The following is an 11418-nucleotide window of genomic DNA, read 5'->3' as shown; positions in this document are numbered from 1 at the left end:
ACAGTAAGTAATGGTAAGTATTTTGGGTTGATGAATGCAATGGTTAGGGTTCAAATCAATCTCGTCTCTCTCTCCCTAGTATTCCCTTATATCCCCAGATATGAGACTGTCTTGCTGGAGTTTTGTGGTTAAGAGACTTCAAAACACAATCTTACTTCTAAAACTATGTTTATATTCTCTTAGGAACCATCAACATTGAAAACACCGGGAAAAAAAAATAGAAAGAAAAAAATGATGCGGGATGAATGCGAGGGATTTAAACATAAGGGTTATCAGTAAGTTATGTTGATTAACTAGCCTAATTGCAACAGAAAATTTAGTTACATATGAGCTAAGAAAGCATTATCATGAGCATACTAATTTCAGGACTAGTTAACCGTATATACTAATTTATTTAGGACTTAGAGTAATGGACCGTTGTGGTTGAGAAACCACTAGATTATGACGCTTTCTTCAATAAATCAGACCTAGAGTTGAGGCTTACTAAATATTGAATTTTTGGAATTCTTTTGGAGGAGGATCCTTGATCTCACTCTCGAGGGTTGATGATTGGATAACCAAGCTTCATCTTCCGTTGCAACAGGGCCCCATTGCTATTGGTTTGGAAGGATAATAGACCCAATGACATGGAGTACTTTAAGGACCTGCAAAGAAACATGGATTAGAGGTTTAGCGTGAGAGAGGAATGGAATCACAAAAAAAAAGGGAGGCGAGAGGAGATAGGGCTGCGGTGGATGTGGAAGTGGCTTTAGGGCCTCACGTCCAACTTGGAACAAGGGCCTCACGCCCAACCTTCTCTTAAGGTGACAAAGCAAGATTGCTAAGGAAGAAAGAAGCTCTTTTTTTTATTCATTTATCAACTGAAATTACAAGATGTCATGAGAAGGTATTTATAGACTTTTCTCATGATTTGAAATTTAAACACATAATGAATGGCGCTCCACATTTGAAGGCTTGGTTGCTAGAGAAAAGGAAAGAAAGTTAGCCGGCTTTAAGGGGGAATTTGAAAAGTTGTTGGCTCCCATTTGAAATTTTCTTGCATTTAAATTGTGGCCGACCTCTTGGACTTTGAATTTGGGTGACGTGTCAACTTGTATGAGGTGGCATAGTGATTGGTTCTTTTGATTTTGACTCTTTCATTTGGCATTATCCTCTTGGTTGAGATGATCGCTGATGTGGTGTTGAGGTGGCGTCCCAATAGGTGGCACATAACATGTTGCATTGGTTCCTTTGATGAGATGGCATGATGTGGTCGGCTCCTTATGCTTGACTTCATCCTGGTTGGTGTGCTTCCATTGGTTGGAGTGGTGGTGAGGTGGCCAGCTGATGTTGATGTGGATGCCGAGGTGGTGCTCCAAGGGTGTGCAAAGGTGGTGGTAGAAACATGCAAGGTGGTAGTAGAAACATGCAATCTGTCCTGACTTGGCTTGCTTTCTGACTTATTGATTTTATTTACAGGACTCGATCAAATTTAAGTTAATCACAGTGACCTTGAGTTAATTGATTGGAGTCTTTTCTGGATTCTGGTGCCCGCACCAATTCTTCCGGGTGGGAAGAATTCGACTTTATCGAACTGGGGTTGGTTTGGCTGTGGTACTTTTCTAGGAGATCTGGGTTGAGTCTCTGTAGGTCCTCTCGAGTAATCCATAAATCATCAGATTCTGGTCGACCCTCCTAGTGAACCTTAATATAGATAGACTTGCCATCTCAGATATTAATTAGTTGAGACAACTTGAGAACTATAAAATTATGCTTACCAATGTCTATAGAAGAGCAAAAAAACATACGCTACAAATTTGATTCCATAATCCTCAACTTGAAATATGTGTCGAAGTAAATAGGAGGGAGAAAAACAACTAGATTTCCTGCTCACATTATTTCTGTTATCAAGCTTCCAAAGTAGAACTTCAGCATCCATTTCTAAAGAACTACGGCATAGGTTTGTGCTGCTCTTTCTTCAAAGCTAACTAGCCTCATCTGCATCATCTATTGGTTCGTTCAGCGCCTGTACTTGCGGTCCTCGGTTATAATTCATTGAGGTCTGAAGGTGCAAATCCATAGACCAACTTAGCCTTTAGGATGTGAACTGCCAATGTTTTGGATCTGGTTTTACCGGCAATTCACTATTAGCAACCATTGTCTCATGGTCATTGCATTCATCGCTACGTTCTTTCTGATCAACGCTCTCTCCACTGTCCTCATTATTCCTGTTATCAACATTGCAATCATCATTATGAGCTCCTTGCCATGCATCATCATTGTAACCATCACCACAACTTGTGATCTCTTCTGTTGCACCCTGGTTGGCATAATTGCTTACCATCCTTACCATCCTCATCACTGTCAGAACCACTTCTACTATCTATCAGAAAAAGAACCACTTTTCTCACCATCCTCATCACTATCAGAACCACTTGTGCTATCCGAGCCAGAACCGCTTCCCCCATCATCATCACTATTAACGATGGTAGTTGCTACCATGGTTGTCATCGTAATCCCATTATAATCATCATATCAGCGATAACGCTATCAGACCTGTCATCTTCATCGTCACCATTATCCTCTTTGTAGTCACCATCTTCATCATTATAGCCAGAGTCTCCAAGGTAGTCTCATTGATCACCTTCAGAATAAAGTTCGCGCCCATGATCAGTGCCAGAGATCCAGTGAGCTCCCTAAGACTACAGATTGCGCGGGCGAAGAGGAGGTAGTAGTGAACAAGCATGCATGAGCTGGATCACAGACCAGTGCACCGCAAATGCGCGGCAGAGGGCATCTTTGAAGTTGGAAGCAGTGCGGTGGGGGGATCGGCAGAATGAAGTGAGGGTGTTTCCATGAGCTATCTAAGTGAAAACTGATTTGATAAGGGAAACATATAAATTATACGGACGAAATATGGTTAGAACTAATCTCATCATAAAGTAGCCTCCACAAGCTTATGCGTGGGATAGCATCCATCGACTTATCCGTGGGATAGCGTCCACGAGCTTATGCGTGTGATAGTTTTCTTGAGCTTATGTGTGGGATAACCTCCACGGGCTTACGCATTGCATAGCTTCCATGTGGCTTACGCATATGATAGCGTCCACGAGCTTACGCATGGGATAACCTCTATGAGCTTATGCGTAGGATAGCGTCTCTTAAGAAATTGTTGTTGAAACAATTGGTTATACCACCTGCCTATGTTGTGGAGTACAGTGCTCACATTGTTTCCTCCACCCTTTCCCTCTCGTATTCAATCTATTGGCCATCATATTTTTTAGCGTAAATTAATTCCCGCCCCTCCCCTTGACTACTGTATAACGCTAAGTCCCTGTTGACCCAAACCATGCTTTCCGGTCCAAGATTAGGGATAATCTTAATTACCGGTCCATAACAGAGGTTTGTTTTTTTTTCCCGAAGCTGCCCTTTCGTTGCCGTTATGGTTGAAAACGTGGAATCAGTTGGAAAATCGACCGCAAACAGGGAAATATGGCTCGGATTCTCCATTGGAATCGTGGACAAACAGGATTTCTCCATTGGCAGCGAGTCGGGAGATCGTTCGCATGGGATATGGCTCGGATTCTTCTATTTTGCTTCTTGGATCCGGAAGAATCAAGCGGAAAGGGAAGACTTTGAAGCGGAAAGGAAAGAGTTTATCCTTTGGAATCGTGGACGAACATGGTTTCTCCATTAGAAGCGTGTCGAGGAGATCGTTCGCAAATAGGAAATACAGTTCAGATTCTTCAATTCTGCTTCTTCTACCAGAAATAATCAAGCAGAAAATTCTAGTTGAAATATTATTCTGTGAGTTGCGGAAAATTCTGGTTCCTCCTTTTTTATTTGCTTAGAGTCCCTTTCAATATTTACCGGTAATGGTTTCTTTGCACAAGAGTAATAGAGGTTAAAATGATACTCCAATCTCTCTTAATTCACTGAGGCAACCCTCTGTTCTCCTCTGTTTCCCGAATGTTATTGAACGAAAACCCTGTTTTAGCTGGCTTATCTTGTTGTGTGTCTGCCATTGCTCATATACTGTTTAGAGACATAAACGTGTGACTTCCATTGCTGATATCATATTCGAAAAATAGTTGCTGTCCCTCTTTTCTCCTCTATTTCCCGACTGTAATTGAACAAAAACCCTATTTTAGCTGGATTATCCTGTTGTTTGACTGCCATTGCTTATATACTGTTTGGAGACCTAAACGTGTCACTCTCATTGCTGATATCATATTCGAAAAATAGTTGCTGTGGCAGCATTCCCTTCGCTTCATTGTTGTAATAGCATTCGGAACTTCAATCATTTCCTCTTTTTTCTTTTTTCCATTGTCATGGCTTCAAAAAAAAACAAGTAGCCCTGTTTTCATGGCTATTTGTTCTTATGGTGGTAAAGCTCTTATTATTTCCATCTCCGAGGACACAAAGCTCGATCAAATTTACAAGAAAATAGTGAAAAGGTGGAGACATCTGTCTGATACAATGGTAGAAGTTAAATATTTTATTCCAAACAAGTCTAGAATGCTTGTTTCGCTCCTGGGCGATAAGGATGTTCGGAATATGCATCAAATACACGTCAACTTAAATGCGCTGGTGATCGAGTTGGTTGTTAGTCATATTCCATGCTTGATCGAAGCAGCCGATGTCGTAATTGATATGAGGTAATGCAGAAGTTAATAGCATCTGTTTCTATTTTGGTAATCTTAGTTTAACTCTTTGTTGTATTGCATATTTCACTTGTTAGTTTTTTCATGTTAATCACTAATTTAATAGTTAGTATGCTGAATTTTTGTTAAACTTATTGTAGGGATAGTGGCCCATCCCAAAATGTTGAGTGTAGCCGCCGATCAAAAATTTTTTCAAAGGGTAGCTTAAGTAATTTCGGTCAAGTTGTTGAAAAAACAAGAGCTGCAATCGAAGAGCAACCTAGTCAAAGAAATTCTTTGGATGCTTGGAAAACCTCTATTGAGGGTGTTGGTCAGAAGTTCAATGATGTAGAAACTCTTCGCGACACGATTCGCAACTTTTGCATTGCAAATTGTAGAGATTTTGTATTTGTGAAGAACGATCGCCTGCGACTGACCGTGGAATATGCATACGAAGGATGTGAATGGCATATCCATGCTTCCCGACTTGGGAATCAAGAAAGTTTTGCAATTAAAATAATGAATAGTCAGCATACATGTGGCGGAGGGTTGCAAGTCCGGTCACATCCTAAGACTTCGAAACGTTGGGTTTCAAACATAGTTAAAGAAAAACTTTAAGATATGCCGTTATATAGGCCGATTGATATCGTAAAGGATATTCATCGAGAATATAGTGTTGAATTGCCGTATCATCAAGCTTGGCATGGGAAGGAGGTGGCTATGAAGGACCTTTATGGTCACAGATCAAAATCTTATGACCGGATATACTGGTATTGCGATGCCATTCTTGAGACCAACCCCGACAGCATAGCAGAGTATGAAACTATTGAAGGTCGATTCAAACGCCTATTCATTTCATTTCATGCTTCAGTAGTGGGTTTCATAAGAGGTTGTAGACCTCTGATTTTTATGGATGGAACATTTATAAAGCATAAGGATGGAGGAGTAATACTTGGCGCGACTTCCAAAGATGCAAACGACGATATGTTTCCTATTGCTTACGGTGTGGTCGATACGGAGATTGATGACAATTGGGACTGGTTTTGTCGGAATTTGAAAGATGCAATTTATAGTTGCATTGAGTGGCGAAGTAAGCAAATAACATTTATGACGGATAGACATCAAGGAATTATTAAATCAGTGCCGAAGTACTTTTCTGGTAGTTACCACTCATATTGTTTCCGTCATGTGAAAGACAACTTCAAGAATCAGGTATGTATAGTCATATTTTTAATTTTCAGCATACAATATATCTAACTAATTTAGGATGTTGATGATCTCATCCTTTTATTATTGTTAATGCAGGTGCTTGTCCATTATTGTGCAAGTGAGAGAAAGAGGCTGCTCGATTTACTAAATGCTGCACGAACAGAATTGTTTCCCAAATAATCAGGCTTTTTGAAGACAAAAATCTTAATTTTTATATCACAGCGTCCCTGTCTGAAAATTTCGCAAATCCTAAGCATTCGCACATTTTTAAAATAAATACCCTACAATACTATATAACAGTTTGTTGCTACTAAAACCAAATCGAGAAAGTATGATGCAGAGTTTACAAACCGTCGAAGAACTGGCAAGATGCTTCGGAGAGAGTTTGGGAAGCGATGTCGAACGAAGCGCCGTCGACCAACGATCAGAGCGAAGTCGCGAGCGTCAAGGAAAGCTTCTGGTGTGGGAGTCGACAAAATGCCGTCGACTTAGAACTCTCAGTCGGAGACCTGCCGGAAAATAGAGTAGACAGAGGAACTCTCAGTCGGGAGCAAGAGCGATTTGCCGGTGGGAACTTCTTTACAGTCTTAGGGTTTGAAACAGGGGACACCAGATCAATCGGAATCAGTGAGGAAGATGGAAAATTTCGTGGGGAGATAGGATTGCAAAAACGGAGAAATATGAATCCTTAACGATGAGAGCTATTTCCGTGTGAAGAGAAGAGTGAAAAATGGGAAGAGATGAAGCCGAATCGGTGGGAACTTCAGGGATATTTTTGTCTCAAACAGAAAGTCAGAAATGGGATGGACTGGCTGTTTCGGTGGGAACTTCAGGGCTATTTTCGTCTCAAACAGAAAGCCAAAAACGGGATGGACCGGCTGTTACAAAAAAAGTAAACAGGGACTAAAAATTATAGTCCGGTCCAACACAGGACTGGCCATTAATTACCTCTATTTTTTATGGGGCGTTTGATCCACGTCATGTCATGATATGATACGCGGCATCGCGACCGGAAATAAAGGTACTAATGTGGGTTCTGCAACCTTCGCTAGTAGGGGCTTGCCACATCATCAGGCGGTGGAGCCGTGACCCGTCCCACCCGTGACTCGAGGGGTTGCCATCCCCGGCCCCAGCGTCCACTGAATAGACGCGCCCCTTTAGTTAACTGCCTAATGCCCAGAATGCCCTTATCAAACTAAATTGCTGACTTATTATCCCTCGGTAGTTTTTCAACTTTTTAATCTAAAATTAGAGATGGGCTAATGGGCAATTGGGCACTTCATAAGTAAATCTAAAGATAGATTAAATCAAAAAAATGCTTCAACCCTCTTTATAGACAAACATAAATATGTTAAAAAATAAGCATAACTTTAAATAGCAGATTATATTAAACCATTATACCTTCTTGATATTATTTTCTTTTTTTTTAATCTCTTTTTTTTTTGAGAAAAAGCATCATGTTCTTTTCTTTTTTTTATTTTGTAAAAAATACCTTACTCTTCTCTTAAAGCTCTATTATACTACACATATATATAAATTACCGTATAGTAATTTTATACTTGTTATCATCATGTGAAATAAAAGAAGCACAACAATTTCATAAGCAACTTACTTTTTCAAGTGCAAACCTACCATAAGGCAAACTGAGCTTGGGTGGCTATTTATGCGGTGCAGCATTCTGGAGAGATCTTTTGGACTCATCTGGAATTTTTTTTCAGCACCGTTGTGACAGGTCCTTCTTTTTGATTCGGTTAGCTATACCGATACTAGAGTAGGATGAGTAGCCGTTGTATCAAAAAAATAAAATAAAATTAATTAACTTTTTTTTAAATTAAAACATTTTTTTTTGTACATATTTATCTTTTTGAAACTTTCTTTAAAATATAGTGCAAAACTTACTAAAATATTAAATCATAAAATTCTCTATCTTTTGCAAATGTTTATCTTTTTGAAACCTTCTTCAAATATAGTGCTAAACTTAGTAAAACAATAAAGTAGAAAATTCTCCATCCTTCGGGGCAAAATAATAGGGGCATTTCTGAGATTTCATCAATTCCGCCGACCCTCTTGCCATGGCATTTCGGCTCTAACCCGGTGACCTCTCGCCCAACATAAAGCCGCCCCCGCGCTACTATATAATAGGGCAGAAGATTCGTCCCCTGTAGTGGCTCGTTGAAAACCCTCGCGGAGCCTCCATTTCATTTCCCTTTCAATAAACTTTGATCGCGCTCCAGGTATCATTCCTTTCCATCGCTCCATCTCTCTCTCTCTCTCTCTCTCTCTCTCTCTCTCTCTCTCTTCCTGTCTGCTGTTTACTCTCTTCCTGATTTGGATCCAATTTAAAACTTTTATATGTTTTATGGTCTAATTCATATATATATGTTTTATGTTTCATTAATTCGTTGCTTTTATGTTCATTTATTTTTATATAATTGAATATGAATTATTATGACCCAAATCCTGGTATGATCTTTGAATTGTTCTGGCGGATTGATTTGATGCAAATTTAGGCTTCCTTCTGGTTATTCTGATGGCAAGGGTTGGTTCAATTAACATTTTTAGATGTGTTAGTCCAAAATTACTTTTTTTATGGTTTGTACTTCTTTTTGGCTGTCGTAGCCATAGTATTCGTCATTGGTTTTACTGTCTCAGCTTTAGCTAACCAGCATAGTTTATCCAGCGACATGGTAAGCAGCTTTTTGGCACTCTATATTCCTGAATAATTTTATGTGAAAGGTATATTAGCTGAAAAGAACTGCAGGGGATTCATCTGAAGTTGTGGAAGGATTACTGGTGAATGTTGGAAAATTTAAATCTTGCATAGCTAATACCATGAGTTTCTTGCATCATTGTCGTCTAACAAATATTGATGAAATGGTTGCATGTTTACCTGTAGGTTGATTTCGATTCATTTTTCGAAGAAATGTACTGCAGCCTCTTAATGTATAGTATTCAAGAGTTTTGGAGGATGATCATTTTAGTGGGCATAAGTTCAATTTCTGTTGTCTCTAGTGGATTTTTAATTTTTGTTGTTTCTGTTGTGTGGAGGGACATATATAGAGCAAGAAAGTCTTTCAAGTAACTATAATATTTAAGATGAAATAGGCCATAGAGGTAGCTTCTAAAAGAATTACTGGATTGGAGTCGCAATTTGCTCTTTACTATTGTTATTCAAGCATATGCATGGAGTAGGTAAAGTGCATTTAGTTGTCACAAGGGAAGGGGTTCGTAATGTAAATATTAAGAATTGAGTAAATTCATCGGAACTGGTGTCATACCTTCAGCCAATACCATAATTTTCAGAATAAGTGGTCTGTAGGAGACATCCCATGTCACCATCTTCAAGACTCTCACAAACTAAATGTTTCTTGTGACCCAATGTTATCGTTTGCAGCTTTCATCTTTCAAAAAATAGTTTTTTTCTATAGATATGTGGTTATGGTTCCTTATTACCAGGAATGAGATTTTTGCGTTAAGAAATGGTCGTGAGCTTGTGGCAGCACATCAGTTCCTGAATGAGCTACTTGTGCATCATATTGAACAATGTGTCCTTGTCAGTTCATATTTGTAGAGTTAACAAGAGAACCATGCATGATTTGAATTTTTTTACGGTAATTAGATAAACCTGCAGTTATGGGGTATATTAGACTTGACTATGAAGCTGTGTCCTCATCAACTGATGGATTTTTACAGTTTAAGCTTGGGTTTTTCTGTTTCTATTATTGAGGGTACAGTTACTATTGTTCATGCTGTTGTTTCATGAATAGCTACATCATTGGGATTCAAACAGTATTGACAATGATGATAAGAATGTGGTATATGTGTGGCACAGATTATATTTTACATGTTGGCAAGCATGGGTATTGATGATAAGTCTTGTGAACAGAAAAATATATTGCATGGAAACAAGTATAACCTAAGTTGCCACCACCACCATCCAACATCCATGGAGGATGCAGTTATCCTATAAATCTGGGTGTAAACCTGAAATCAGCCCTCCACCTTTTCTGTCCAGATTTGAAACAGCAGGGGCATTGTTGAGAACCGATAATTCTCTCAAAGTTAATAATATAGTCTTCAAAATTTCGTATCTCATATCTTTCTCTGACTTTAGTATTTTTGGTAGGATGTTAGAAATGGTTGACAAGTCAGCTTGGCCTGTGATAGTCCGTGTGCCAGGTTTCTTGTGCTTCCAGTTTTGTGAGCCTTTATTCATAAGCAGAAGGTAACTTATATCAATCGCCTTCCTCACTCATGGATCTTTGACTAGAGAGTAAGGAGCTACATGCTTGCCTTCTCTTTTCAGCTCCGGACAGTAAATTGACTTTTCATGGGAGCTACACATTGACCTCTATTTTGCTTCTGTATCATATCCAGTTGCATGCATTGTTTTATTTTTGCATAGGTTGGATTTTGTTAGGTTTGAATTAGATATAAGTACAATGACAAAATCTTATTTCTCATTTGAGAATCCAAGTAGCATTTTTCCAGTGTAAACAGAAAAGTTAGAAACAAGATCCTTTGTTATTACTACATGAAGTCTTGTGTCTGTAAACATCTTGCATTCCCATATGCACGAGTTTCGCTGAATTTTGTAAAATTACATTAGATCTAATTACTGCATGTTTTGTTTCCCCTGGAAGTAATGGAGAGGGGTCATTAAATTATTTATTTTATGCTGTAAGATCAAATATTGTATCAGAAAATTCTTCAGATCATCTATTGCATATGCTGAGCATGTTTTTAGAGATTAGTTCTAATATATTAGCCCTTGTGCATAAAATGCATCCGCCAATCCCGGACCAGATTATTAGCAGTTTATCAAACAGAGTCCACCTCCTTGAAGTATGAAATGATTCAGATCTAGCACTTTGCAATCTTATAGGTAACAAAATGTCGACCGTTGCCACCCCGACTGCCTACACAGTCAAAAGCAGCATTAGAAGCCAGTCCCCATCTGTGCTGTTCAGGAGCGCTTGCTCGCTGAGCTCCTCGAAGAGCATCTCAAAGGCATCCAGTCTGAAGGTATCCAACCACTTCAGGGCATCTGCGATGGCTGTTTACAAGGTGAAGCTCATTGGGCCAGAGGGGCAGGAGCACGAGTTTGACGCTCCAGATGACACCTACATTCTGGACTCTGCTGAGGCTGCAGGAGTGGAGCTGCCTTACTCATGCAGGGCCGGGGCATGCTGCACCTGCGCCGGCCGCATGGACTCCGGCGAAGTTGACCAGTCCGATGGATCCTTCCTCGATGAATCGCAGATGGAAAAGGGTTATGTCCTGACCTGCGTCTCCTATCCGAGGGGGGACTGCGTCATTCACACTCACAAGGAAGGTGAGCTTTTCTGAGTACTGTGGATGTGCATGGGCTTCTGTATTGGCAATTAGATGCCTCAGGGGTTTTGTTGTTGGTTTTATATATGTTCAAGGTAAAACTCTTGCTCAAGCTGATGTAAATGTGGTTTATTGTTAGGAGCATTTCTAGGATCTGATGATATCTAAATAAACTGGGTCTATGTGTGCTCCGTGGCTGCATGAATCGTGTATTACCGAAATTTATTTCAAGCTCTTTGATAGAACAAATCTA

At 39.6% G+C, this 11418-nt stretch overlaps 1 protein-coding gene and 1 pseudogene across 3 annotated transcripts; both read left to right on the top strand.

The window, feature by feature from the left end:
* The first annotated feature begins 4458 nt into the window (after positions 1–4458).
* Positions 4459–6011, top strand: LOC149753206 (uncharacterized). Its single transcript, XM_089924072.1, has 4 exons — positions 4459–4637; positions 4784–5089; positions 5258–5834; positions 5928–6011. Exons 1-4 carry the CDS (start codon positions 4459–4461, stop codon positions 6009–6011), a joined length of 1146 nt encoding a protein of 381 aa, XP_089780198.1.
* Positions 6012–7922: 1911 nt separating this feature from the next.
* Positions 7923–11418, top strand: LOC120103796 (ferredoxin, root R-B1 pseudogene; annotated as a pseudogene). Of its 2 annotated transcripts, XR_016395990.1 has the most exons (3): positions 7978–8065; positions 9958–10056; positions 10717–11418. The product of XR_016395990.1 is annotated as a ferredoxin, root R-B1 pseudogene, transcript variant X2 (transcript). The 2 variants fall into 2 exon arrangements; XR_016395989.1 differs by lacking the exon at positions 9958–10056 and having other exon boundaries at positions 7923–8065.

The sequence above is a fragment of the Phoenix dactylifera genome, chromosome 7, assembly GCF_051530095.1.
Source record: "Phoenix dactylifera cultivar Ajwa chromosome 7, Ajwa_hap1_PhDact_Kaust_v1.1, whole genome shotgun sequence".
Taxonomy (NCBI): domain Eukaryota; kingdom Viridiplantae; phylum Streptophyta; class Magnoliopsida; order Arecales; family Arecaceae; genus Phoenix; species Phoenix dactylifera.
Note: the sequence above shows the minus strand (reverse complement) of the source record. Positions and strands in the feature narration are given on the sequence as shown.

Coding starts and splice junctions, on each gene's coding strand:
- LOC149753206 (XM_089924072.1), top strand. CDS start 4,459: ATGGTAGAAGTTAAATATTTTATTCCAAACAAGTCTAGAATGCTTGTT. Junction 4,638..4,783: donor GATGTCGTAATTGATATGAG/GTAATGCAGAAG, acceptor AACTTATTGTAG/GGATAGTGGCCCATCCCAAA. Junction 5,090..5,257: donor GCATACGAAGGATGTGAATG/GCATATCCATGC, acceptor GCCGTTATATAG/GCCGATTGATATCGTAAAGG.